The 25355-nt window shown below is 35.0% G+C and overlaps 1 protein-coding gene across 1 annotated transcript in view; it reads left to right on the top strand.

Annotated features, from left to right (window-relative positions):
- The window catches only part of Clk (circadian locomoter output cycles kaput protein Clock), a 60647-nt gene that overhangs the window by 32946 nt on the left and 2346 nt on the right, over positions 1-25355 (top strand). The window contains exons 2-11 of the mRNA XM_089646043.1: positions 2847-2995; positions 5172-5353; positions 7396-7519; positions 9098-9193; positions 9286-9364; positions 17862-18100; positions 18532-18679; positions 21579-21888; positions 23497-23538; positions 23702-23986. Coding sequence (XP_089502169.1) covers positions 2847-2995; positions 5172-5353; positions 7396-7519; positions 9098-9193; positions 9286-9364; positions 17862-18100; positions 18532-18679; positions 21579-21888; positions 23497-23538; positions 23702-23986 — 1654 coding nt within the window. The remainder of the gene's footprint in view (positions 1-2846; positions 2996-5171; positions 5354-7395; positions 7520-9097; positions 9194-9285; positions 9365-17861; positions 18101-18531; positions 18680-21578; positions 21889-23496; positions 23539-23701; positions 23987-25355) is intronic.

The raw sequence follows: 25355 nt of genomic DNA, 5'->3' as shown, positions 1-25355 counted from the left end.
TACCTACTAGGTAAACATCATGTTTCAATAATTACTTTGTTAATATAATGAAAATAAAACATTGAAAAAAGAAAATGCATTCTTAGATAGAAATTTTAATTAAAAAACGAAAATTTTTGAGTTTAGTATAAACCGATCATTTTTAATTTAAATTTACCCTCATTAATTTTTATTTTTTAGTTTAGTTTATATTTCATAAAAGAGCAAAATTATTATGTTAAGTAATTATCTTTAACTCACAAATAAATGCCAAAGTTGCCTACAAAATGAGAAATTGATTTTTTAATGGCATTCGGTTTATAATTGATAACATATGAATAAAGTAACAATTTTTGCTATACTTTTTTATTGAAAAAATATTATTCATTTTGTCCTTAAATCCAATTTAAGATTTGTATGAAAAAGGTGCGCGGCCGTTCTTCTAAGAAGGTAGGTATTTAAGTACCTACTTACAAATCTACAAGAAAATAACAATTTGAATGCAGATAATAAGATTTATCCGAAATGAGTAAAAAGGTTTATATAAGGTTTCACCCGTAATATTTATTAGGTAGACAGACGTCAACAACGAGTTTTAATTACTGAATAAAGAAAGCAATTTTATGGAAAAATAACATCGACGTCGTGATAATAATAATAATAATAATTGGATAATTTGTAGAGCGCCGTTTTTGTGAAAAATCACCTCATATAATGATTCCGTATACTAATCGACTTACTAATTAGTAATTACATTTGTTGTTGTTGTTTTTGTTTTAGTATTTTAACTCACATACACATAGGCAATGAATATATATTTTAAATACACTACACAAGCATTTTTAAAAATTATATTATATTATTAAAAATAATATTTTTTATAAATTTAAACAGGTACACAGTTTTCTGAACAGTAGACCCCATGTCCAAAAACAGGTACATAGTTCTCTGAACCGTAGACCCCGTGTCCAAAACTAGGTACATAGTTTTCTGAACAGTAGACCCCGTGTCCAAAAACAGGTACATAGTTCTCTGAACCGTAGACCCCGTGTCCAAAACCAGGTACATAGTTCTCTGAACCGTAAACCCCGTGTCCAAAAACAGGTACATAGTTCTCTGAACCGTAGACCCCGTGTCCAAAAACAGGTACATAGTTCTCTGAACCGTAGACCCCGTGTCCAAAACCAGGTACATAGTTCTCTGAACCGTAGACCCCGTGTCCAAAACCAGGTACATAGTTCTCTGAACCGTAGACCCCGTGTCCAAAAACAGGTACATAGTTCTCTGAACAGTAGACCCCGTGTCCAAAACCAGGTACATAGTTCTCTGAACCGTAGACCCCGTGTCCAAAAACAGGTACATAGTTCTCTGAACAGTAGACCCCGTGTCCAAAACCAGGTATATAGTTCTCTGAACCGTAGACCCCGTGTCCAAAAACAGGTACATAGTTCTCTGAACCGTAGACCCTGTGTCCAAAAAAGTACGTTTCTAATTGTCTCCTATTTAATAAATTAAAACCAATACTTTTTCCTTTGATATCATATTATTTTTAAGTAGATTCATAAATACCATAAATATTTTACTTATTTTTTAAATATTTCATATAAGGAATTATACAATTTGTCCAAAGAGGTGTCACCATCTCAATGACAAATCTTTTTTCAAACTTTCTTTAGGCCGGTAAGTACTATAACATTGAAGAGTTAATTCAAAGTTAGCCACCTTAATAAGTAATAAAAGTGGAAGCAGCAGATTTAAATACAGACCGATGAAATGCCAAACGGTCGAGTTAAAACAGGATTAACTTACTAAAAAGAAGAAGAATATGGTTTTGAATGGAGACATGTAAAAATAAATGTTAGAGGGAGCGCGCTGATATATAAAAAACATATTTAATAAAGCAGAACTTATTAAAACTATGGGACAAATGTCCCGGCAAATAATGTCTAATGTATCATTTAAAGAAACACTGTTTTTTTTTTCAAACCTAAAAATGTTAAATGACAGAACCGGGTGTGTTTTAAATAATTTTCGGAGCATACTTAGCGATTTTCTTTCTATCGAGGGAATTCCATACAATTCCTTTTTCGGCTATGCAAATGTAGACAGATTATCTTAATAAATAACATATATATTTTAAGTTCACGTATATTTTAAGTTCAATAGTTCTTGGTATCCGGTAATTGACGGCTACACCAAAACCAGCTCGTAGAAGAGTGGAGCTGGCAACACGGTATCGCACAGACGTACTTTTTTACCACATATTTCACCACTATCAATTACACATCTGCCCTGATGATGGACACTGTAACGTTGTCCGAAACGTTGTCTAAAGAAAGAGTTATACACGACATAATACCCCAAAAACAAATAACAAAAATACTTTTGGCCGTGAAAATCTTAAATCATATTTATATTTTAAGAGCTTAAAAAATAAGTGTTATATGGAAATGCGTTACAAATCGGCATGCGGGGTGTTTTATGTTATTCACCTGCACGTGCAAATGAACCCGAAAAATGACTAGGGATTACAATCAAATTGATCTTGTTATTTACTTAAGGCGATGCACTCCATCGTGTAACATTTTGAATCGAGCCTCTAGCAATAATACCCCTTATGCAGATGGCGATAAGGTTTAAATTCCCGCTTAACACCATCCGCCTGTTTTGATTTAATCATGAAAAAAATATCATTAAAAAGTGGTTTTATTTTATTTTACAATAAAAACTTAATTTTTTCTGGGCTTATAAAGAGACTCGATTATTTCAAAGGCCGCAGTATTTATTTAAAGTAAAAACACATGATATTGCAAAACTATTGCATCTTAATTCACAATGTAAATAATGTTTTAATCTCTTTGGCGCAGGAAATCTCGCAATCTCAGCGAGAAGAAAAGGCGGGACCAATTCAACATGTTGGTCAACGAATTGAGCTCAATGATCTCCACCACCACGCGGAAGATGGACAAGTCCACTGTGCTCAAGTCTACTATCTCCTTCCTCAAAAATCACAATGGTAAGATAAAACAGTATGTAAATAGAGCTAGTTTGTGCCCTACCATCACAATGTCGGTCAATGTACCTGTTGGTACCTAGCATCGTATTACCTACACCTTTCCTTTTGATCTCCTTTATGAATATTATTGTTGCCCACCGACCCAATTCCTACCTTTCCTATGCCGACTTAAGCCGGGAATACACATGCCTGTAGCTGGCACACTTGCATGCAAGCTCCTTGCACATGCCAGCTACTATCATGTGTATACGCTAACTTGCATGCCTGTACCTGCCTTGCAAGTAGATTGCACAACATTTGATTTACTGGCATGGAAGTTGAGGGAGGGGACGAGGGGGACTATGAAACCGGCATGTGTGAACGTCGTGACAGGTACGGGCATGCCAGTAGCTCAGTCTCTCATTAAATTAGCCACACATTGTACTGCCAATTGCAATACGATGATATTTAATTCACTTCGAATGTTTTCCATTGCCAAAAAGCTTGAGACTACTCAGTCTCAGAGTGATTTGAGACACGTACTGTCTAGTGACTGGCATGTGTATACGTCTTGCAAATACAGGCATGCAAGGACGCAACTTGCATGCATGTTTAACTTGCATGTGTATTCTCATTGCGCCAGTAACTTGTACATGCCATTAACATGCATGCAAGCTACTGTTCCATTTTACAGGCATGTGTATCGCCGCCTTTACTGTAACTTTAGTTCCGTTGAAAAAATCGTCCTGTCAACACATAAGCTGTGTCTAATTACGGAGGCCCCCTTTCGACCGTGTCGAAACTTGAAAAGCCATCGTGAGCTCGCGCATTTTGGTGATAATTAGTGTATTGTGGATGAACCAGCGCAAAGGATATAAAACGCTGAAGAATAGAAAAAAGGTAAGTCTGCATATCCGAAGTTTCCATTCCTATTGTATTCTGCGGTGCGGCGCAGCTTTTCCGCCCCCAACAGTACCAATTAAAGGACTCAGTGGCCGTTTAAAGGAACGCCTCAAAACTAGCAAACTAAATTATAAATATTAAATCAAATAAAACACTTTGTTTATTAACCACGACTTTTTTATTATTACATCTACCGGTTTCGCTACAGTCGAGCTTCATCAGGATGTGAAATATAACATTATATTTTTATTTTTCTGAATAACTTTATTGAGTAAAACCTCAAATTGTAATATTTAAATATTGAGTCCCAGATGTGACCGTTTCCTTTTCTGATTTTTCTGTTTCAGATTTTCGTTTAGAAATCACTAATATTGTCTTCAACATTTAAATATAACGTTATATTTCACATCCTGATGAAGCTCGACTGTAGCGAAACCGGTAGATGTAATAGTAAAAAAGTCTTGGTTAATAAACAAAGTGTTTTATTTGATTTAATATATAATGTCTAACCACAAAGTGATTGCTCCCTACGAAAAAATAAATTATAAATGTAAGTGCCTTTTATACAAATTTGAATGGAAACAAACGTTCCATTCGGCCCAAATTAATGATCTAAGGATGAAATAAATTATTTAATAATGAAATTTATGATCTAATAATAAAATTAATGAACTAATAATGAAATTAATGAACTAATAATGAAATTAATGATCTAATGATGAAATTAATTATTTAATCTTTTAATCTAATAATGAAATTAATTATCTAATAATGAAATTAATGATCTAATGATGAAATTAATTATTTAATAATTAAATTAATGATCTAATAATAAAATTGATGATCTAATAATAAATTTAATGATCTCATAATGAAATTAATGATCTAACAATGAAATTAATGATCTAATGATGAAATTAATTATTTAATAATGAAATTAATGATCTAATAATGAAATACATGATCTGATAATGTAAGCATGTATATATTTTCACATTTCAATTTACATATTGCTTATTTCAAATATTTAATGTATAAATAATTTATACACATTTAAATATGCTTTATTTGAGTTAAGCTCTCCATTTGAATACTTTTACACAGTAAACAATATGGTGTTTTTTATTTGTTCATTCTTTTAGGTCCAATATTTTCTTTAATTTAAATTTTTATGTTGTCTTACCACCGAAGTGTGGTATTAAAGAAATCTTTCCTGATATAGGGACTAAACTTATTCCCATTTCGAAATCCACCACCGACCACTAAAACTAATTGGTGTATTTACGTCGCTTAGAAATCGCCGTCCAATCCCGAGTGCACGAGATACAGGAAGACTGGAAGCCGTCCTTCCTGTCAAACGAGGAGTTCACGCACCTGATCCTGGAAGCACTGGACGGCTTCATCATGGTGGTGTCCTCGTCAGGCAGAATCTTTTACGCATCCGAGAGTATCACTTCGCTGCTGGGACACCTGCCGGTCCGTATAAGTACCCATATTATTAAACCTTTTCCGAATTTAAGCTAAGCTTAATCTATCCTCAAATAGTCTATTAATAATTAGCCTTACCTGACTTTATCTAATCTTCCATTACCCAACTTAACCTAACCTTATCTAACGTCACTTAACCTAATTTAACATTGATTCCAAAATTTGTTTAGTTTGTCTGAAGTTTATGCTGTAAATCTGTCTAACTAAAATTACTTTGCGTGCGTATATTTATAATGAAAAAGTGTTATTTATTTGAACGTACTATTTGTTGTAGAAATGACTACCCTAAACAAATGTTGGCTTAAATTTTGAAAGCACAGACCAAAAAATATTGGCGGTAAAAGATGCGTTGCTGTTTAACTTTGATTCCGCAATTTCAATTTATTTTTTTAAAAATTCAGATTAACAAAATGTCGTTTAGAATGGTGTTTGTGAGCGTTTGATCCAAATGTAATTCTAGAATACTATACATTTTAATACTATTCTTTAATAATGTATCAACTGTATTTTCTTTTACGACCCGATATACAAATATATTTTTAAAATGTGTCTTGATATAACAGGCTATATTTTATTTCTGCTGCTTATATTATTTAACAATTTATGCAAATAAAATTGTATTACTTTCATCAAAGGGGAAACTCCAATGTATTGACTACAAAGGTTCTTTGTAATTTTCATAATTAATTAAATTAATCCAACAGAGGAATTCGTTACTTTTTTTAAGACAAACGTTACCATGATACGAATAACCTCACAATATTTCAAAATCTCCTTCTACCATCACAGTTAGCGGAAAATGTTGCTTTTACTGTGAATGAGGTCTTTGCGCGAGGAAATGAACGCACGACGCCTGTATGGGAACCAGACGCGATGTCAACTCTGCCACTGACCGGATGAGGTCTACGGGTTTTAAGTTATTTAATACTTATGTCTTCCGTCATCATCAATTGTTTTATTTTTTTGCGACCATAATCATGACTGGAAGATGTGCGTGTATAGGTACCTTAAGTATTGTGATGTTTCTATCGTATTATGGAAATAAGGGTTCCATGATAAATGAAAATTCAACACACCTTAAAAAGTGATATAGAGTCATTAAAAGTGATGAAAAAAAAACTAGGTTTAATAGTTATACCTATGTAACCTAGTTTTTGTTTCATCACTTTTCATGACTTCATATCACATTTTGGATGTGTGCTGAATTGTCATTTTGATGACATACTCGGTCACCGGTAATAAGTTACATTAAACAAAGTTAATGTGACAACTTAACACAAATGGAAAGAAAATTTTTTTTTTCTACCAAATAATTTATAAACTATTATACTATGTGCATTTGCATTGCATGCGAAAAATACAATAAGGCGTATTACCTTGATGTTATGATATGTTAATAAATAAGTTCGTAGTGTTATTACTTCCCATGGCAACAATTGGTACCTATAGTTAGTACTATTTCAGCATATCGCTCGCCATACAATTCCAATGGAAGTGTATGGCCAGCAATATGCTGAAATGGGCCAAGCCATGATGCGTATTGCGTAATCTGTCAGCCATCATAGCCATCGACAAAAATATAGTATGATGTCCAAATAATAATAATAATAAGTGTTTTATTATCTTTTTTTAATTTAATTAAAAAATTTAATTAAAACTTAATTTCAAATGATTTGATACATGTTTTTTATTGGTCACCCAATATTTAAATAACGAATCATTTAATTATGGAACTCTCATAAAATATTAATGAAACAATTTTTCTTCATTCTTAACATTCAGTGAATAAGAATTTACGGTGATTTGTTCCTTGGTTTACCCAGAGAATAAAACATTTATGTAGATTTGAAAGGAAACCGATGTCGTCACTGACTAAGTACCTTAAATAAATAAATAATACAATGCACACATCCAACATAGAGCAATGCTTCTGCATTGAATAGTGTATGTAGGTAATGATTGATTTGTCTCTTTTCTGTTTTTAGTACATTTAGTTATAAGCTCATGTGTAACTATTTACTTTGTTTCAGAGTGAAATTTTAAATACCTCAATATATGATATGGCATTCGATGACGACAGACCCAACTTGTATAACGTGCTACAGAATAATTCCGACAGTCATAGTGCTCTACCAGACACGTTGAATAATCAAGGTGGGTCTGAACTATTTTTACATTCAAATTATATGATAAAATGTAGACATTATATGATAAAAGGTGGTAGTTATATGATAAAATGAAGTAATTATATGATAAAACGTAGTAATTATATGATAAATACATGATCAAATGTAGTAATTATATGAAAACGAATTCTTCCCTCTTATATTGCAAATACACGTTTTCTCTCTTTATGCGTAAAATAGTGTAATAATAATATGTTAACATGGAAAAAATTAAAATTTTTAAGATTTCAGATTAAAAAATATATTTATACTTGAAATTAAAATTGAGGAAAATAAAAATAAATTCACACACAAAATTACAAAATGGATTAAAGAACAAAAAAGACAATATTACCAAAATGTCATAGCATAAAATAAAAATAAAACCTACACGTAACACACAAAACCAATATAAACACACATCACTCACAAACACACAAGATTATTTTCATTGTATTATTCTTTAATTTTAAATGTATTATTATGTATTTCGTATTTTTAATTTTAAATGTATTATTTTCTTTTTAAATGTATTATTTTCTTTTTAAATGTATTATTTTCTCTTTAAATAATATGTAGATTATATTTTTATATTATAAAATGAAGGCCTCAGCACGGGTAAGCCACCCAGTGAGGCCTACATTACTGGAAAACATAAATTGTAAAAAATAATGTACCAAATAAATAAATAAATAATAATTAGACTCACCTAACTAACTATCCATCACGCCTTTCCCCCGCAGTGGTTGGCAGAGATGATGGACTGCCAAAAAAACTCAGTTTCAGCACACAATCCTTGCCTTATTCACATTAATTTGGGAGGGCGGTTTGGGTACCGCCGCACCGGGATCCATTTATTGGATAACCAACACCCTAGTGGTTCGCTACGTTTGGTGATTTATCTTGGGTTTGTGGAGATTGGGCTGGTTTGTGGAGATCCTTTGCTATCTCCAACTGGCCTCTCGACCCATTGCCTTACGCTGCAGTGATAGGGATACATTCATATGTCCGTCACTCTTGGACAGACTCCTAGATTTCAACGCAACTTCCTTATCTTTTATCTCAATCTAATGCTTTCATTTTATGTAAATACTCACAAGTAAACAAGTTTTATTAAAATCATTTTCATTTTTTTATAATATTACGCATTAAAGAGGGAAACGTGTAACTTTCACATGGGGAGATTAGGTTCGGGAGATTTTATTTTCATTTTGCCTATACCTATAACTATTTAATTTTCATATAATTATTGTTGTGATCTCAAAAGTGCAAAGTGTATTTAATAATTCAAAATCTAATGCAGTAAGAATATAATTATTTCGTAAACATCTGATTATCCTCATTGTAATTTATCAAGAATGTTGACACAAAATTTTCAGCTGAACATTTGTTTATTTTTATTTATTAATATCTTATCTATCTCAAAAAACCTTATAAAGGTTTTGTTGTTGAAACTCGTCAAATCGGAAAATAAGTTATATATATAAATCGAATTTTCTTTATGCATTCGATTTAATAATATTTAATTTATAAATAATGATGTTGAAAATGTGTGTTTTTTTTAAAGATAATCAATTGGCATTTACCTGCCATATAAAAAGAGGGTGTTTCGATTTCCGAGAAGAACCCCTTTTCGAATTAGTACAATTTATCGGATATTTTAGTAAGTACATAATGTTTTTTTCTGAAATATATGTTATTTATTGTACCTTAATAACAAATGGATACAGTTTATTAATATGAATTTATTTGCAGAAACAGATGTGGACTCGCAAGATATTGAAATCTCGCCCGAAAATCGATTTAATTTAAGTGTTAATGAAAATGATACAAGGTAAACATATTTTTGCTTAGTATTTAGTATTTGTATTTATACGGGTAAGCTGTTTACAATGTTGTCAGGGGGGGTTTAAACCGCACTGGAGAATGATACAAGGCAATTTAACAAATTTTTGCAAGATTAGTCTTTGTATTTATATGGATGAGTTTTTCACAGCATTGTCAAAATCAAGAGCGTGTGTAACAGGAAGGGGGGGGGGGGGGGTTAGAGGGTTCAAACGGTACTAGAGAATAGTACTCGTAGATTACACTATTGGAAAATACAACAATTCATTTGCAGCATCTTTTTTATCAACTCAAAGAATAAGGCTGTCTTGGATATGTGCGCATTATTCTTGTGATGGTAACCCAATAAAAAAAGGAGATTTATTTGTTATTTAAGGCACACGTAGATTTACATAATTTATATGATACATTAAAATATTAGTTTTTTCAGAAGATTTCGGTACACGTTTTCTGCAGCTGCGCTTATCCTGATTAATATAAAGAATTTTTATGAACACGTGTTCCGACATCCTCATAACACATTCGTGTTTTACTGATAGTTTTTAAAGTCTTCAATTCATTCGTTAAACGCCTGTTGTTTTTAACAGGAATTCGAATAATTTAAAGATATTTTTAAATAAATTGGAAATATTCTACAACAGTATGTTTTCTCTGTCTATGTTTATCAGTTCTGTTGGATGAAAAATTATTTAAGATTCTCTCGGCCAAAAGTATTAATATTATAATATTGCGACTTTGAAGTAGAATTGTTACAATAATATGGTACCTAGGTACTATCTTGTAACTGTTCTGCCAGGAACTTAAATTTATGTTTCCAAATATATCTATTTGAATTTAGATGTTGTTTTCTTGAAGGAATAAATAAAGTGGAATCTTGTCAATAGAAATTAACTCACTTCGATTGAGTTGAAACTCGGCACCTATTTACCTATTTTTAATACTTTTTAAATTTTTTTTATTTATTTAGAAAAAAAAGTAAATATTCACAAGAGATAAAAATATATTACATTTCATATCAGACATCACTTATTTTTGTTTACCCAATTTGTAGAGAAATATTCTAGGGTCAAACTGGGGAGCTAGTCTATGTACTTATATATATAGATAATAATATGTATCTATAGTAACAAAAATGGAAAAAAAATATTTTCAAAAATACTGTTAAATAGTACAAAATATACAATAAGAAAATTACATATAATTATTGAAACAGAATATCAACAAAAATCAACAAAAATATAAGCAACAATATAAGCAACAGAATGTATCTGAAAATCATCGATAAAAGTAAGTCAATTTTCTCTGTAAAAATACAACGAAAGTTTTTTTAAAAATTTAAAATAAATTTTCTCACTTTTTATTGTATCCGGTAAATCGTTAAATAACTTTGGGCCTATATATTCATGATGGTGTTGTGCAGCTGTCGTATTGCATCTAGGTACATACATGTTCCCAGATGTTCTAGGTCAAGGCTGCCCAACCCCAGGCCCGCGGGCCACAATGTGGCCCGCGAACGAATTATAAGTGGCCCGCGTGAGCCATTTTCAAAAAACCCGCCAATTTGAAAAAGTGTCGCGGGCCCGCGGTAAAACAAACATTGCAGCTTGCGCGCGGTCACCAGTGTTGCCAACGAAGGCGATTTATCGCTATTTATTAAATATTTGATTTCGCGTCCGAAATGGAATCTTGTAGCCACCCCCCCCCCTCCCATGGAATTCGAAAAATTGTTGTGGGGAATCACACATGATGTTTTTGGAAATTTTTTTCTCAGCGAAGTTCCGTAACAACCCCCCCCCCATGGATTTCAAATATTTTGTGGGGAGCACTCATTTTGAATTTTTTTTTTGTGGGGAATTATGTTTTATAGAAATTCTCTAACAACCCCCCCCCCCCCATGGAAATAGGAACCGTCAGGTATTCAGTGGCCCGCCAGTGATTCAAAATCGTTAATTTGGCCCAACTGTTAAAAAGGTTGGGCAGCCTTGTTCTAGGTCTTATACTTCGCGTTGAGGACCTTTCAGAAACTTTAAAAACTTTTAAAATAGCATTTCTTTGAAATAAAATATTATTTGAACTTCGATTTTGTTTTCTTGGTTGAATGAATGAAGTGGAATCTTGAAAGTGGAAATTAACCCACTTCCCGATGTCCGATAAAGCTGAAACTCGGCCGAGAGACTCATTGTCGATGTCAATGCATTTGCTCATCTTTTTGGTGCCAATTACGTACGTAGACGAATTTCTCTGATATCACACGGAGGAAACTTACTGATAACAAATGCTGATGGCTAATTTATTAAAAATTTATTCCTGTTGAAAACGGGACTGCATATAATGAATGCATTGATAGATTTCCTGACAAAGTATTAGTAAAACTCGAATATGTTATGAGGACGGCGGAAGATGTGTTCATAAAAATACTAATATTGTCGAATTTCGTCATTTATAAGGAAAATAACACCCGCATGAACACGTATTCCGATTTAACTGAAATTGGTTGATATTAAGAAAATACAACACTTAAAATATGAAAAAATCTTAATTCCATCCAATTACGATTGGGATTAAGTGACAGCACGGTTAATTTTAATCAGTTCCTGGGGAGGAAGATTAAATATTCTGTCAAAAAAAGTATTTTGAATAAAAATAGGTGATATTAATAGATAAATATAATCATAGGATACCACCATCGACTAAGTAATAATATTTCGATGGTTGGCATCGCACGTATGAGGAAACTTTAGTGTTGTGTGACATCAAAACAGAGTTGTGGTTAGTCCTATATTGTTTATTTACCGAGACTGTACATTGTTCTCCGCGCCACCTTGTGTTGTGGAGTACACTTTCAAGGACAATTTTCTAGTGGAAGACTTAAAGATAATAATTTAAAATAAAAAAATCTATAATAGTAATAAAATGCTAGCATAGAGCCACAAAAAATCACGGGATATTTTAATTGTAGGTTATGTGAAGCTAAAATATTTATATCTTCTTTTTTTATTTTTTTTTATGTGACACCTTCCAAGAGCGTCCTTGCCTGTGCAGTGTACAGACAGGGGAACTATGTCACCACCCGGTTGGGCGGCGTTGTGAGGCGGAACAAGGTAGGGGCTGTAGGAAGGGATTTGTTAATGCGGGCCTTGAAGAGGCTCGGATTATAGGAGGGAGAAAAAACAGATGCCGGTAGCTCGTTCCACATACGAGCCGACTTACACAAAAACGAGTCGTAAAAACGGCCCGTTCTCATGAAGCCAACGTCAACCGTGAACGGGTTTTCAGTTCGTGTCCGTCGAGTTTCGCGCACGTGCACCGGTGCATCAGGAATCAATGCTGCTAGCTTCTTGGAGCAGGCTCCATTGAAATACCTGTAGAACAGACACAGCATGCCTACATTGCGTCTATGCATTAGAGAAGGCAATCGGTCCGTTAACAACGGATTGTCAATCAGGCGGATCGCTCTCCTTTGCACAGACTCAAGCAGGTTTATTAAGTATTTTGGGGCACCAGCCCAAAGGTGGCTCCCAAATTCAATAGTTGGGCGGACTTGAGACTTGTACAGGGTCAGCAGCTGGTCACTGTTGAAGAATCTCCTAGCCCTGTACAAGACGCCCAACTTCTTGGAGGCCTGATTTACTCGGGCTTCTATGGATCGCCGATACTTGAGCCGGTCTGATATAGTAACTCCAAGCATTTCAATGGAGTCTTTATTGGGGAGAGTGCTCCCATGAAATTGCACCAGACAGTCATTGATCTCCCTCTTTGCCGAAATCAGACACGCTTGGGTTTTTGAGACGTTGAAACTGACCAAGTTGGCCTTACCCTAGGCACGAACCATCTCGAGGTGGTGGTCAATTTTTTGCTTCGAAACTTCGCGAGCTGTTCGGACATCATAGGTGGAAGGGGGCCTCTCAAAAAGATAACCCTCGTGAACGGTGCTGTCATCAGCGTAGCAGTGAATTGGTGCACATTCAACGAGATCGTTGATGTGCAATAAAAACAGCGTCGGAGACAGCACAGATCCTTGTGGCACCCCCGCATTGCTTTGGTGCGGTGAGGAAGAAGAGCCGTCAACCATGGTTTGAATTGTTCTTTCCCTCAGAAAGTCCGCAATCCAACTATGCAGGGTTGGGTGGATCCCATACGTTGGTAACTTCCCGATAAGCGCCTGGTGCCAGACTCTGTCAAAGGCTTTGGAGATATCCAACCCAACGGTTTGAGTTTCATGAAAACGCTCCATGTACCGCCCCCAAATATGCGTCACATATCCGAGTAGATCGCCACACGATCGGTTTCGACGAAATCCATATTGCGGATCGCTTAGGATATTGTTATTCTCGAGATATGTGAGCAATTTGTTGTTATCTTGAAGAGTTGAGTTTTCCGCGAAAATTTTGCCTAATAATTCAGCTTTCTCGTGGGACCAGTTAGCCAGCTGACCATCAGGCTTGGTCAGAGGTGGGAAAGTGTTTCTGCAGAAATTTCTTCCGATCGAGCTAGCGAGTGACCAGAAAGCACGGCTACCAGTGGGGCAGCTCTGGTCGTGATCGCTCTTAGCTCTATTTAGAACTCTCTTACAATCCCTTGCCCGTTTTCGGTATTCCGAAAGGTTATTCATGGAGCTAATCTTCCGGAGTGCATTAAAATCCGTATTTTTGAGTCTGACAGCTCCAGCACAGCGATGGTCAAACCACGGTTTTGTGCCCGCTCCAGAGGATTTGATGGAGAAGGGAATGTAGCAATCCATTGCTGATGTGATTACTTCTCCTACCTCGCGTGCACAAATTGATGGGTCCTCGGAGCTAAAGCATACAGTACTCCAAGTAAAGGCGCCGAAGAAAGACCGCATGCCGTCCCATTTTGCTGCCTTGTAGTGCCATACCTTCCTCTTTACATGTTTGTCAGGTTGACGGTTCATGGAGGATGGGACAGAGGTGGTAATCAGGCAGTGGTCAGAGGATCCTAAGGGCGCTGTCACCTCCACTCTGTACCCGAGTGGCTCACTAGTGAGAAACAGATCGAGTAGGTTGGCTCGATGTGATGGGATGTCTGGTATTCTGGTCGGAGATTCTATGAGTTGGCTTAGTCCATGGATAAGAGCAAAGGATTCCGCTGAACTACCGGCAGAGTTCGTTGGGCCCGAGAACTTCAGCCATTGTTCATTATGAACATTGAAGTCCCCCAGGATTACAAACTCGGCCGATGGGTAACGGGGCAAGAGAATATCTACAGTGTCACTCAAGTATTTAAGCAACTCAACAGTGTCTGATTCGGCAAGGTTTGGTGAGCGATATAGGCACGCATAGATTCTCATCATACCGGTGAGATCCACACGTACCCATAACACTTCGTGTTTTGCGCTCTCGATATTTGCGAGACGAGCGCAGCTGATGTCAGCACGGCTGTATAGGCAGACACCTCCTTTTGGCCTGAAAAGGCTTTCCAGATGATATCCTGGGCAGTTCAGATAGGAGGTATCTGGGGGCTCGGCAATCTGAGTTTCCGTAAGGAAGAGGAGATGGGGATTTTGTGAGAGAAGATGGTGGTGGATGGGAGTTAGGTTGGTTTGCAGACCGCGAATGTTGCGAAATTCACCTTCATCCTCGGTCCACACTGAGGACTCCAAATGTTCGCTGTCGCTGAGTTTATATTAATTGGTTGTGAATTCATAGTTTTTGAGTTTGTTTTATTTGTTTGTGGGATTTAGGATGGGTTGGGAAGGATTAGGTTAAAAAGGTTGGCTGAGGAGCTGGAGAGTGGAGCAACTGGATACATCAAATGTAAGGTATGTTCTTCTGACTGCGGTTCCAGGCAATGGGCCGGAGAGTCCGGCTGTGGAGGTCGCCCAGTGCGCCCCAAACGCTGGATGCCGGGTCCTCATCGGTCACGAACCGGCACAACATCAGCGGCAGGGTTTTTTCGCTGGCTGATGGGGCAGCCCACCCTTGGTCGTGAGCCCAAGGGTCGGGCCCCTGTACTATCCAGCGGCCCGGACAGCGATAACCGGTTTACTGGATCTCCCTCAACCGGCCTCTCCCAGCCCGGCCCGCCCCGCAGTAAGTAGGCTGACCCATTCATCAGTGTGATCCAGAACGCACAACCCTCCAAGAGCCCGGGCACCCCTGCTAAGTCACCAAACGTAGCGAACCACTTCAGGTGACCTGTGGCAGAGGTGTTGGTAACCCAGAGTATGGTTCCCGGGGCGGTGGTACTCATTGACCACCTCCCAAATTAAAAATATCGTTTGATTGTTATGATTTATACTTATCAGTTCCAATTTTGTAAATAAAAATTCATTGAACTTGAAAAATTTTACGCATAATACACGAATATAATTTCAAATCACACACCCATTCACCGATGGTCGAAGCAACACACAAAAAAAACTTATCAAGGGTAAATTGATTCAATAGAAGACCTAAATATAATAACATAAAACAAGTTAAAATTGAAAAAATAAAAGTAAGTTAAACAATGTCCTATTTCAGTATTGTAATATCAGGTTTCCTTTGCAATGCCGTGGGAGAAAAGTCAACACCGCAAAAGGGATCCATCGTAGTAATACGATTTTAATTTTATTTTTATCGTAATTATTTATCGTAATTAGGTTTTTTTTACTTTCACCCCACACAGGAAGCCCCGAGGAAAATAATTTCCCTCAGGGCCTATGTCATCTTTGAGAATGCTATCTGAAGGTTTTTTTTAAGGAGAGGAAGTTCTGGAAAGGTATGATGGTAGTTCAGGAGTTACGGGTGTATGAATATATCCCTCCCACTACGGCGCAAGGCGATGGGTTAAGAGACCAGTAGGAGAGGTCAAAGAGTCTCCCCAAACCAGCCTCTCCCGATTTGGCATACCACGTAGCTGGTGGGCTGGCGCATCATGAACATGCCACCCCTGCTAAATCACCAAACGTAGCGAACCACTTGGTGTGACCTTTGGCAGAGGTGATGGTTATCCAATAAATGGTTCCCGGGGGGGGCTCCCAACCCGCTCCCAAATTGTAATATTGCTTTTCAAATTATTGGTAATCCAGTTAAAATCGGGATTGCAGGCCTTTCCCTGATAAAATTGGAGTAAATCCCTAAAATATCGGAAAGTGTTAACGTTTTAAAAATTCGACACCGATATCTTGAAACCCGAAATTAAAAAAAAAAACGTTTCGGCTACAACTACAATAATGCCATTTTTTTATATATATTTTTTTTTATTTTTTTTTTATTCTAGATAAAAGATAATTACATTTTCACTTATTTAACTACAAATAACATATATATTACACATAAATATATTACACACCGATATTATTCACTTTCATTGTTTTGTTGATTGAGCATAAAACTGAACAATTTTTTTTTTATATTAGCACTCTAGTACGGTGTTTCCCTTCAAAGATGTTTCCCTTTTCCCTTGGTAAGTCCCACCCCTCCCCGACCCCACTACGTACTCCGCTGCCCTGATGCTCTCTCCCTCACATTTATATACTTTCTCTTTCTTTATTGTTTACTTAATAATCTTCCTCTCTATTATATTTTAGTTTATATTTGTACTGTCCTGATAAAGGTTGAGTTCAACCGAAACCGGTCGACGTATATAAATGTAATAAAGTGGTTTAAAACAAAGATATTCTTTCATTTGTGCAACTATTTTATTTGACATTTTCGTGTCAATTTATCTGTTCGAAGATAAGAGAGGACACCATATTTTACTGTCCTGTATTTTTCGAACCTGATCTGAGGCGAAGCCGGGTAGTGATATTAGTAATAGGTAGATTATTGGAGGAATACAATAGATCAATACACGATGAATACTTTAGCTATAGCAAGTAACCTTATCTGATCCGAATCTTTGCGTTCTACTCCATCTCCTCGTTTCTCACTCCCAAAAGTTGGGGAAGGCATTATTTTCCAATCTCGATAACAGACGAGGAATTTCACCAATAATAGAAGCAATTTAAAATACATCGTAGAAAAATTTTAGGAGCGAGGTTGAATTTACATCTTTATTTTCCCTTTTTTCTGAATGGACCGCTTTTAATTCTGTTTAAAAACAACCCCTCCGTCCTTACAAAAGTGAAAAGTTCAGACGTAACTCCACTTAACCCCGCAATTGCGGATAATTTGTATTTCGAAAATATTTTTACAATTTCTTCCTGTAACGTTAAGTAACGTTTTCAAATATAGAAAGACAAACCGAATAGAAATAAAAATGTCATGTTTTTCCCATTGATCGCGGAAAATTTTCATCCACAAAATTGGATGAAAATTTTATGAAATGAAGTGCATTTATGTAATGGAAAACCATTGCATAGATTATTTGTTGAATTATTCCTAATTAAAAGCAGAGAGACTAATCTGGCATAAAATTATTACATCATTATATGAAATTCATCTTAAACAGCAAATAATAAATTTTACCCTTAGCGATAAAATTAATTACTTTTTATTGTTGCCTGTTAATACTTATTATAGAAAATTGTTTATTTTTTCCAGATTATTATTCATTTGTACTGGCCGATTAACTACTCCGCAATTAATACGAGAAATGTCGATAATCGACTCTTCAAAAAGTGAATTTATATCCAGACACAGCCTGGAGTGGAAGTTTCTATTCCTGGACCACAGGGCGCCCCCTATTATCGGATATTTACCTTTCGAAGTGCTCGGCACTTCTGGGTACGACTATTACCACTTCGATGACTTAGAAAAAGTAGTCACTTGCCACGAAGCGCGTTAGTATGAAATTATATGTTGTAAATAGCGTTCGATATAATCCAAACATTACTTCAGATATATTCGATTCTCAAAAAATAAATTATGAAACATTCGATTATGAAGCATTCGAATCATTAACAATTGCTTATGAAACGTTCGATTAATTCGATCAGAAACACTTATATAAAATCAATCAAAACAAACTAAAGTATAATGAAAAAAAAACGGCAATGTGAGATTTAGTTTTCGATAATTAATTATCATTCTGAAAACTTGTATTAAACGATTGACAGTTCGGTTTTAGAATTGGAATGAATTTTTATTAACAATTTTTAGAATCGAAGTAATTCTGTTGTTAAATTAATTAAAAATTTCGAAATAGTTTTTTGGTCTTTGTAAAAATATGTTTTTATAAAACCTTACTTTGTAATTTCATGTTTTCCACCAGTTATGCAAAAGGGTGAAGGGACCTCCTGCTACTATAGATTTCTAACCAAGGGCCAGCAATGGATATGGTTACAGACTAGATTTTTTATAACATATCACCAGTGGAACTCAAAGCCAGAGTTTGTGGTGTGTACGCACAGGGTAGTAAGGTAACAAATCACCTTAAATTTTTTATTGTACAAATTAAAATTATACAGGGTTTTCCAATAAGAGGTGTTATTTTTATTTATTTATTTAATATCAACGGTATAAATATACCATAAACAATGATAACATGTCACAGTTAAAATCGTAGAAATATTTAAAAAAAAGAATTACAAATATATGTGGCATTTGAATGTGAAATGACATTAGAGAGTAAGTAAACAAGAGATACAAGTACATAAGTTTCTATAGTGCAAATAAGGTAGAATTAGATTTAATTAATATTGATTGAAAAGATTTGATAGCAGCCCTCTTGTACCTACCTTGCGTGCAGTTAAATAGATCTGCCACATCTGCGTATCTATTACTAACTTCATGCAACCTAGGCACAAGCGAGTGTTTGGAATACTCAGTCCTGATATTGTTGCATTTAAACAAAATTTTAGAACGAGTAGCTCTCGTGGGTATATGAAATTCAATGAGGTTAATTAAATCAGGACTGTCTATACTACCATTTACAATTTTGAACATAAATATTAAGTCGGATATAATTCTTCGATCTGAGAGTTTTAATAAATTTAGATTTTTCATCAAGTAATTATAATTTATATTTTCAATGGGAATACCGAGTTTAAAATTAATGTGTCTTAGGAATTTATGTTGAATTTTTTCGATTGAATCTGAATGTAATTTGTAATTTTGATATTCAATCGTAAAAGATCAATGGTTTCGTTGCTTTTGTGGCATGTAGCGCCGTCTTGTTGAAAGTAAACGTTGTCCAGATCAATACCATCCAATTCCGGCCATAAAAAAACATTAATCATCTCTCGATAGCGCAATCCATTCACTGTAACTGTTGCTTCAGCCTCACTTTCGAAAAAGTAAGGTCCAATGACTCCGCCGGACCATAAACCGCACCAAACAGTCACACCTTGAGGATAGAGAGGCTTTTCAACAATAACTCTTGGGTTTTCCGAGCCCCAGGTGCGACAATTTTGCTTTTTGACGAATCCACCGAGGGGGAAATGGCCTCATCACTCAAGATGATTTGCATTTGATTCACTCAAGTGAATTTTAATAATTTCAATGCGTTGTTGAAGCGTGTATCGTTCCATTTTTATTAATGTCGTAAGTTTTGGTAAAACAAGTTTCAACTTGTCAAATGTCAAAAAATGACAGCTTCAAAAGTAACATCTACCGAAATAGCGGGCCATTCAAAATAACACCTCTTATTGGAAAATGTATATAATTCATCTTAACCACAGTTTTGAATTATTTAGTACCAATAGTAGTCACATAGTCGTCATTCTAATACCTCCCGTGTTTATAAATACATCTATTTGAATTTCGCTTTTGTTTTCTGTGATGAATGAATTCAAATCTTGGACTCGGATACTAACTTTCTTCCCGACCTCAAAGCAGCAGATAGACTCGCTGTTATAACAATACATTCAGTCAACTTTTGGTAGCAATCACGCATACATATGCGGACACATGCGCATTTCTCTGAAATTGAATGACATTACAGCAGTTAAGGCGAAGTTTAATGCTAAATCACTATTTTGATTAATCTTTATAACGAATTGGTGTACATTATGAATACCCAAAATATGATTTAGATAAATTGAAGGCTTTATTATCGTTTCGCTTGAGTAGTATACAAATAAAAAAATAAATTACTAAAAAAATAATATAAATGTAAACTACTAAAAAAAACATTTTTTCAATAGAAATGTATGAACGCGTAAAGGAAAAAACTCTTAAAAATTCAGTATTATAGCTAAGATTATCTGTGACAGTTTCACTTGATTAACTTTTTTGCTTCTTATAAAATTATTTACAAAATAAATAAAAACCAGTTTTGTGCTTGAAATTGAACGTTTCTAGACTCTGTTTGTCAAGCGATTTTAATGCCTATTACCTACAATATAAGGTATAATACCCCAAAAATAAATAGCGTTAATATTTTAGGTCGTGAAAATCTCGGTTCCATGATAACTCAACACAGTGACAATTCAACACACTTTCAAAAAGTGTTATAAAGTCATTAGAAACGATGAAAAAAAATTTTTTTTAACCTAACCTAACCTTACCTACTTAACCCAGTTAATAAAGTTTTTGTTTCATCACTTGCCATGACTTTATATAACTTTTTAAAGATGTGATGAATTATCATTGTGATGATTTATCCGGTCACCATACCAAGAATATACACATTTTTGGCTTGTAGCTTCCTCTCAATATACGAAATAAATATCAATCCTACCCAATTGGGATTTGGCTCAGTGGTTGATTCCTGTTTCTGGGGAGGAAAGTTCAATATAATCCTCAGTCGTACCAAATTATTATGATTTTCTTTAAAGTTTTAAAAGGTATTTTAAAATAGATGTAATAATTTTTTTTTAAACTTTGTATTTTACGTATTGATTTCGTTTTCATTCAACAATCATCTATGACATTCTAACAACATATCTCTGGGACTACTACATGTGAAAATTGCTCACGTATTCGTATTTTTATATACCTATGTATAACATTTTTGAGTAGGATTTAAAATGGCAGGAATGTGTATGGGTTCCTTCTGAAATATTTATAAGTGAAATTAACTAGATTATAGTAGTCCCGGAGAGAGGTCTTATGTACGTCATCGACGATCATCATTTTCCTTCTCGCAGGTCTTGTAAGAAAACGAAAAATGCAGAAGATATCATAATAACGACGTCTTGTATGATCTCTCTGTGGGACTACTATAGTTAGATTAGGTTTATAGCGTTCTCTGAAAACAGAAACTGATGTAAAGATGTTAATTCGAACTTTTGGGTAGATGATAAACCGTAGAAAAAGTAGCGTAAAATTGATTTACGTTTATTTTGTGCAAAGCTAAAAACTCTGCGTTTCTTCTAGCTATGTAGACATAATAAAAAGCCTCCAGAGAGATTCGTTGGCCGGTGACAAAGATTGCCTTAACTCAATGACAGGCCACGACCAAAAGATGCTGCAGTCAAACCCTCAGCACAGTGACCAGCTGAAGAGCGGCACGGCACTCGGCAGCTGCTGGTCGAAGGTATCTCCGAAGGCATCCAGATTCTCGGTCACCCCAGAGCCCTTTGGGAGACACTCCTCGACTATCCACAGTTCCGGGGCAGGATCTGATACAGGGTCCATGTCCACGGAGTCTATGGTCTCTCTGCAATCTTCCAACACCCATCGTAGTGTAAGGATACTTTAATAATACTAGCTGAAGCACCCGGCATAGCCCGGGATTTATTCTGCTTTAAGGGATGGGAAAAAGGGATTGGGGTGGTTTTTTTTAAATTTTATAACATTCTTCTCATTTTAAAAATGAAGTGTGCAAAATTTCATCAATCTCTGAATAAAATTGTAGATTTATCAAAAGACAAAACAACACCAGGACACTTTTATTTATTTATATACATATAGATACGTAGCTGAAGTCCCCGACGTTGCCCGGGCTTTATGCAGAAGTTTTCGAAATCAGAAGTAGACCTAATTTTCCTCTATTTTTGAACTACGTAAGTGCATAAATTCATCGAACAGTGCAAAATTCTGCTTAGGGTGGGAAAAGTGGATGGGTGTGGGGTTTTACAAAATCTCACGTAGACCTTATCTTGTTCACCTTTCTATTGTTTTGAAGGTCGATTGTGCAAAATTTAATCGATTTCGGAATAAAACTGTATAATAGTATAGAAAACAAAGCTACATCGGGACACTTCTTTGTATATATATATATATATAAATAGATGTAATATATTGCTGAAGTCCCCGGCGTAGCCCGGGCTCTATGCAACGTATTTCTAAATTATTAGTAATTTATCTCTTATTTTGAATTTCTAGTGCGCAAAATTTCATCCAAAACATTCAAAATTTCATCCAAAAGTATCAAAAACTTCAATAAGGATTATATTTATAGAAAACTGTAGATTTGCATACAAATCAGATCCACGCTGCATGGTGAAGCCAAAAGTATTTTGCTGACATGGTCTGTTTTTGAGGAAACCGTTCGGTACTTTTTCTTGAAATGTTTTACTTTCTTTCTAGAAAATCCTGAAACACGGAAATTGTGTTATTTCAAAGTTTTTTTAATTTTTTTATGCACGTTATTATTAGAGCACTAATTAAAATCGATTAAGAAATAAAGACTTAAATACCGAAAAAATTCTGAAACACTGAAAAACCGTAAATTTTATTAATTTTACACATATTTTATATTTTTTTTACACAATATGTTTTAAATGGAGTAACATAGGTAAAAATAGGTGTATTAAATAAAAAAATCAAGAAACAATGATCTTTTACCATAGGTATGTATATTTTATATACAATTATCTGAAATATTTTTGTGTAGTATCTATAATTTTTTGCGTTTAATAATTCAAAAGTTTTTCTACTTTGTTTAAACGATTTGCCAGCCTGTTTGTTTTTCCCTCCTATAACATGGGTTTCTTCAAGAATTCAAAACAATTTTTCTCTCATTTTTCCCCGAAAAGACCCTCCACCAACTTCCCCAAAAAAAGACATATGCTCTGAGAAAAATTGTTTGCTTGAGTGTTTTCTCTGTGTTTAGTTAATGCAAATAATGATCTAATTGAAATTACTATCCAAAATAATATGAAGAAAATCTGAACCCGTCTTATTTGTCACATAATTATTTTCTTCTTAGTACATTTGGTGCTTCAAGTAATTGAACAAAATGTACATGCGGACTTCCAGATAAAATGTTAGTGTACAGTTGAGCGAATTTGTTTAGAATTTTTTTTTTTCTAATAATAATATATGTATTATGTTTTTTTTTTACTTTCAGAATCAAACACGTGACAGAGATACAAGACATTTTCAGTTCAAGGTACAACTTTATTCTTTCTTGAGATTTTTAAGCTGTTCATTTTGTAATCGGGCCTTTGGGGTTTATGGCGTAATCTCGTATTAATCATATATTACATAATTATAAACCCACGACTGCAGATATGTATTATAAAACAAGTTGTATGATTTGTCCATGATTGAAGCGCGCTCGATCGCGGCACAGCGACAAAACGACCTCGACGTACGTGTCTCTGCAGAGCAGCCACGAGGCAGAGCTGCTACAGAGTCCCATGCAAGCGCAGCAGACCAACATGATCGTGCACCGGCCGCTACACAACTCGCCTCTACTTCCGCAGTACATCGACTCATCGCAGTATCTCGCCGTGCCCGTGCAACCGGTCATCGGCTTTCCTCAGATGCAGGCGATGGCGTCTTCACAGGATGTCGGGATGCTGATGACGCCAGTCCAGGTGCAGATTCAGGAACAGGTACGCTATTTTATACCTTTCTGGATATCTAGAATTTATTGATAACTTTTCATCGTTCCCGAGCACGACTGCAGATCGCTAACATACTCGTAAAAATAACAGTTCACGTCATATAAATTAAGAACATGTAGTCGGTTTGAACTGTTGTTAGTTCGTTGAAGATCTGCAGTCATGATCGGGAATGATGAAAAGAAGTATTATCGATAATAATTTCATCGATCGACCGTCCTAGATACCCAAACCATGTGTTTATTTGAAAACACATTGATTTCACATTTTTTTCCTCACTATTTAGAGCAGAGGTTCCCAACCTCTTCTGGCTCACCATCCACTTTTCATCTAGTTTTTGGTTTTTAGTTTTTTTAGCGAAATTTGTTCAAAAGAGGTGAAAGTTACATGTTTGCAAGAGGAATGTCATCATATATGTATAATGCAAAATAAATTCTTACGTTTTCTAAGTTTTAAAAAGGGTATTCCAGCATTTTCCTTGAACTACCGCACTTTTTTAAATTAAATGAATATGCTTAAATTGTCTGAAAGAAGAACCGGTAAATAACAAAAATATAGAAAAATTTGCATGTCTCGAATTCCTCGGCCCAATATCTGAAAAAATTGCAAAAGAAATTAAAAAATGTGGTTTAAATATAGCTTTTCGAACAAACAATAATTTAGGAACAAGCCTTAAAAACTCTAAAAGTAAAATCCCTATACTCAATAACAGTGGCATATATGAATTAAAATGTGACCACGCCGATTGTAACGCCACTTACATCGGACAAACGGGGAGGGCATTCTCAACTAGATTCCAAGAACATATACGATGTTATAATAATAAAAACACATCCTCAAAATTCGCACAACATCTCTTGGTGAATAATCATACCCCACTTAACAACAAGGGTCCTAAACCATTGCATATAGAAAAAAAGGGCATTAGATTAAATTTACTTGAACAATTAGAAATCAATAAACGAACGAATGACCCAAATTTAACACTAATTAATAAAGTACGGAAAATAATTTACTCACCACTTCTTAGTATTTTCACAAAACCCAAGCAGTATAATGCACCCAAATAATTCATAGCAATAAAGTCATTAGTAAATAATTAAGAACCCATTACCATTTACTGAGGGGAAAACATAGATTGGTTTAACCAACAATAGATCATGTCATCGGTGTAACCAGTAATAAATCAATGTATGCACCTTCAAAATTTAAATTTGAAATAGTATAAAAACGTCGTCTCAATGTGGACTAACCACAGTTTGAAAATGGCCTTGTAAGCCGAAACAGCTGTCACAATAATAAAAAACTAAAACACTTGCAGAACTTAATAATAATATTATCAAATTTAATCTAAATTAAA

The sequence above is a fragment of the Hesperophylax consimilis genome, chromosome 23, assembly GCF_061612785.1.
Source record: "Hesperophylax consimilis isolate HC1 chromosome 23, BYU_Hcon_1.0, whole genome shotgun sequence".
NCBI lineage: Eukaryota > Metazoa > Arthropoda > Insecta > Trichoptera > Limnephilidae > Hesperophylax > Hesperophylax consimilis.
Note: the sequence above shows the minus strand (reverse complement) of the source record. Positions and strands in the feature narration are given on the sequence as shown.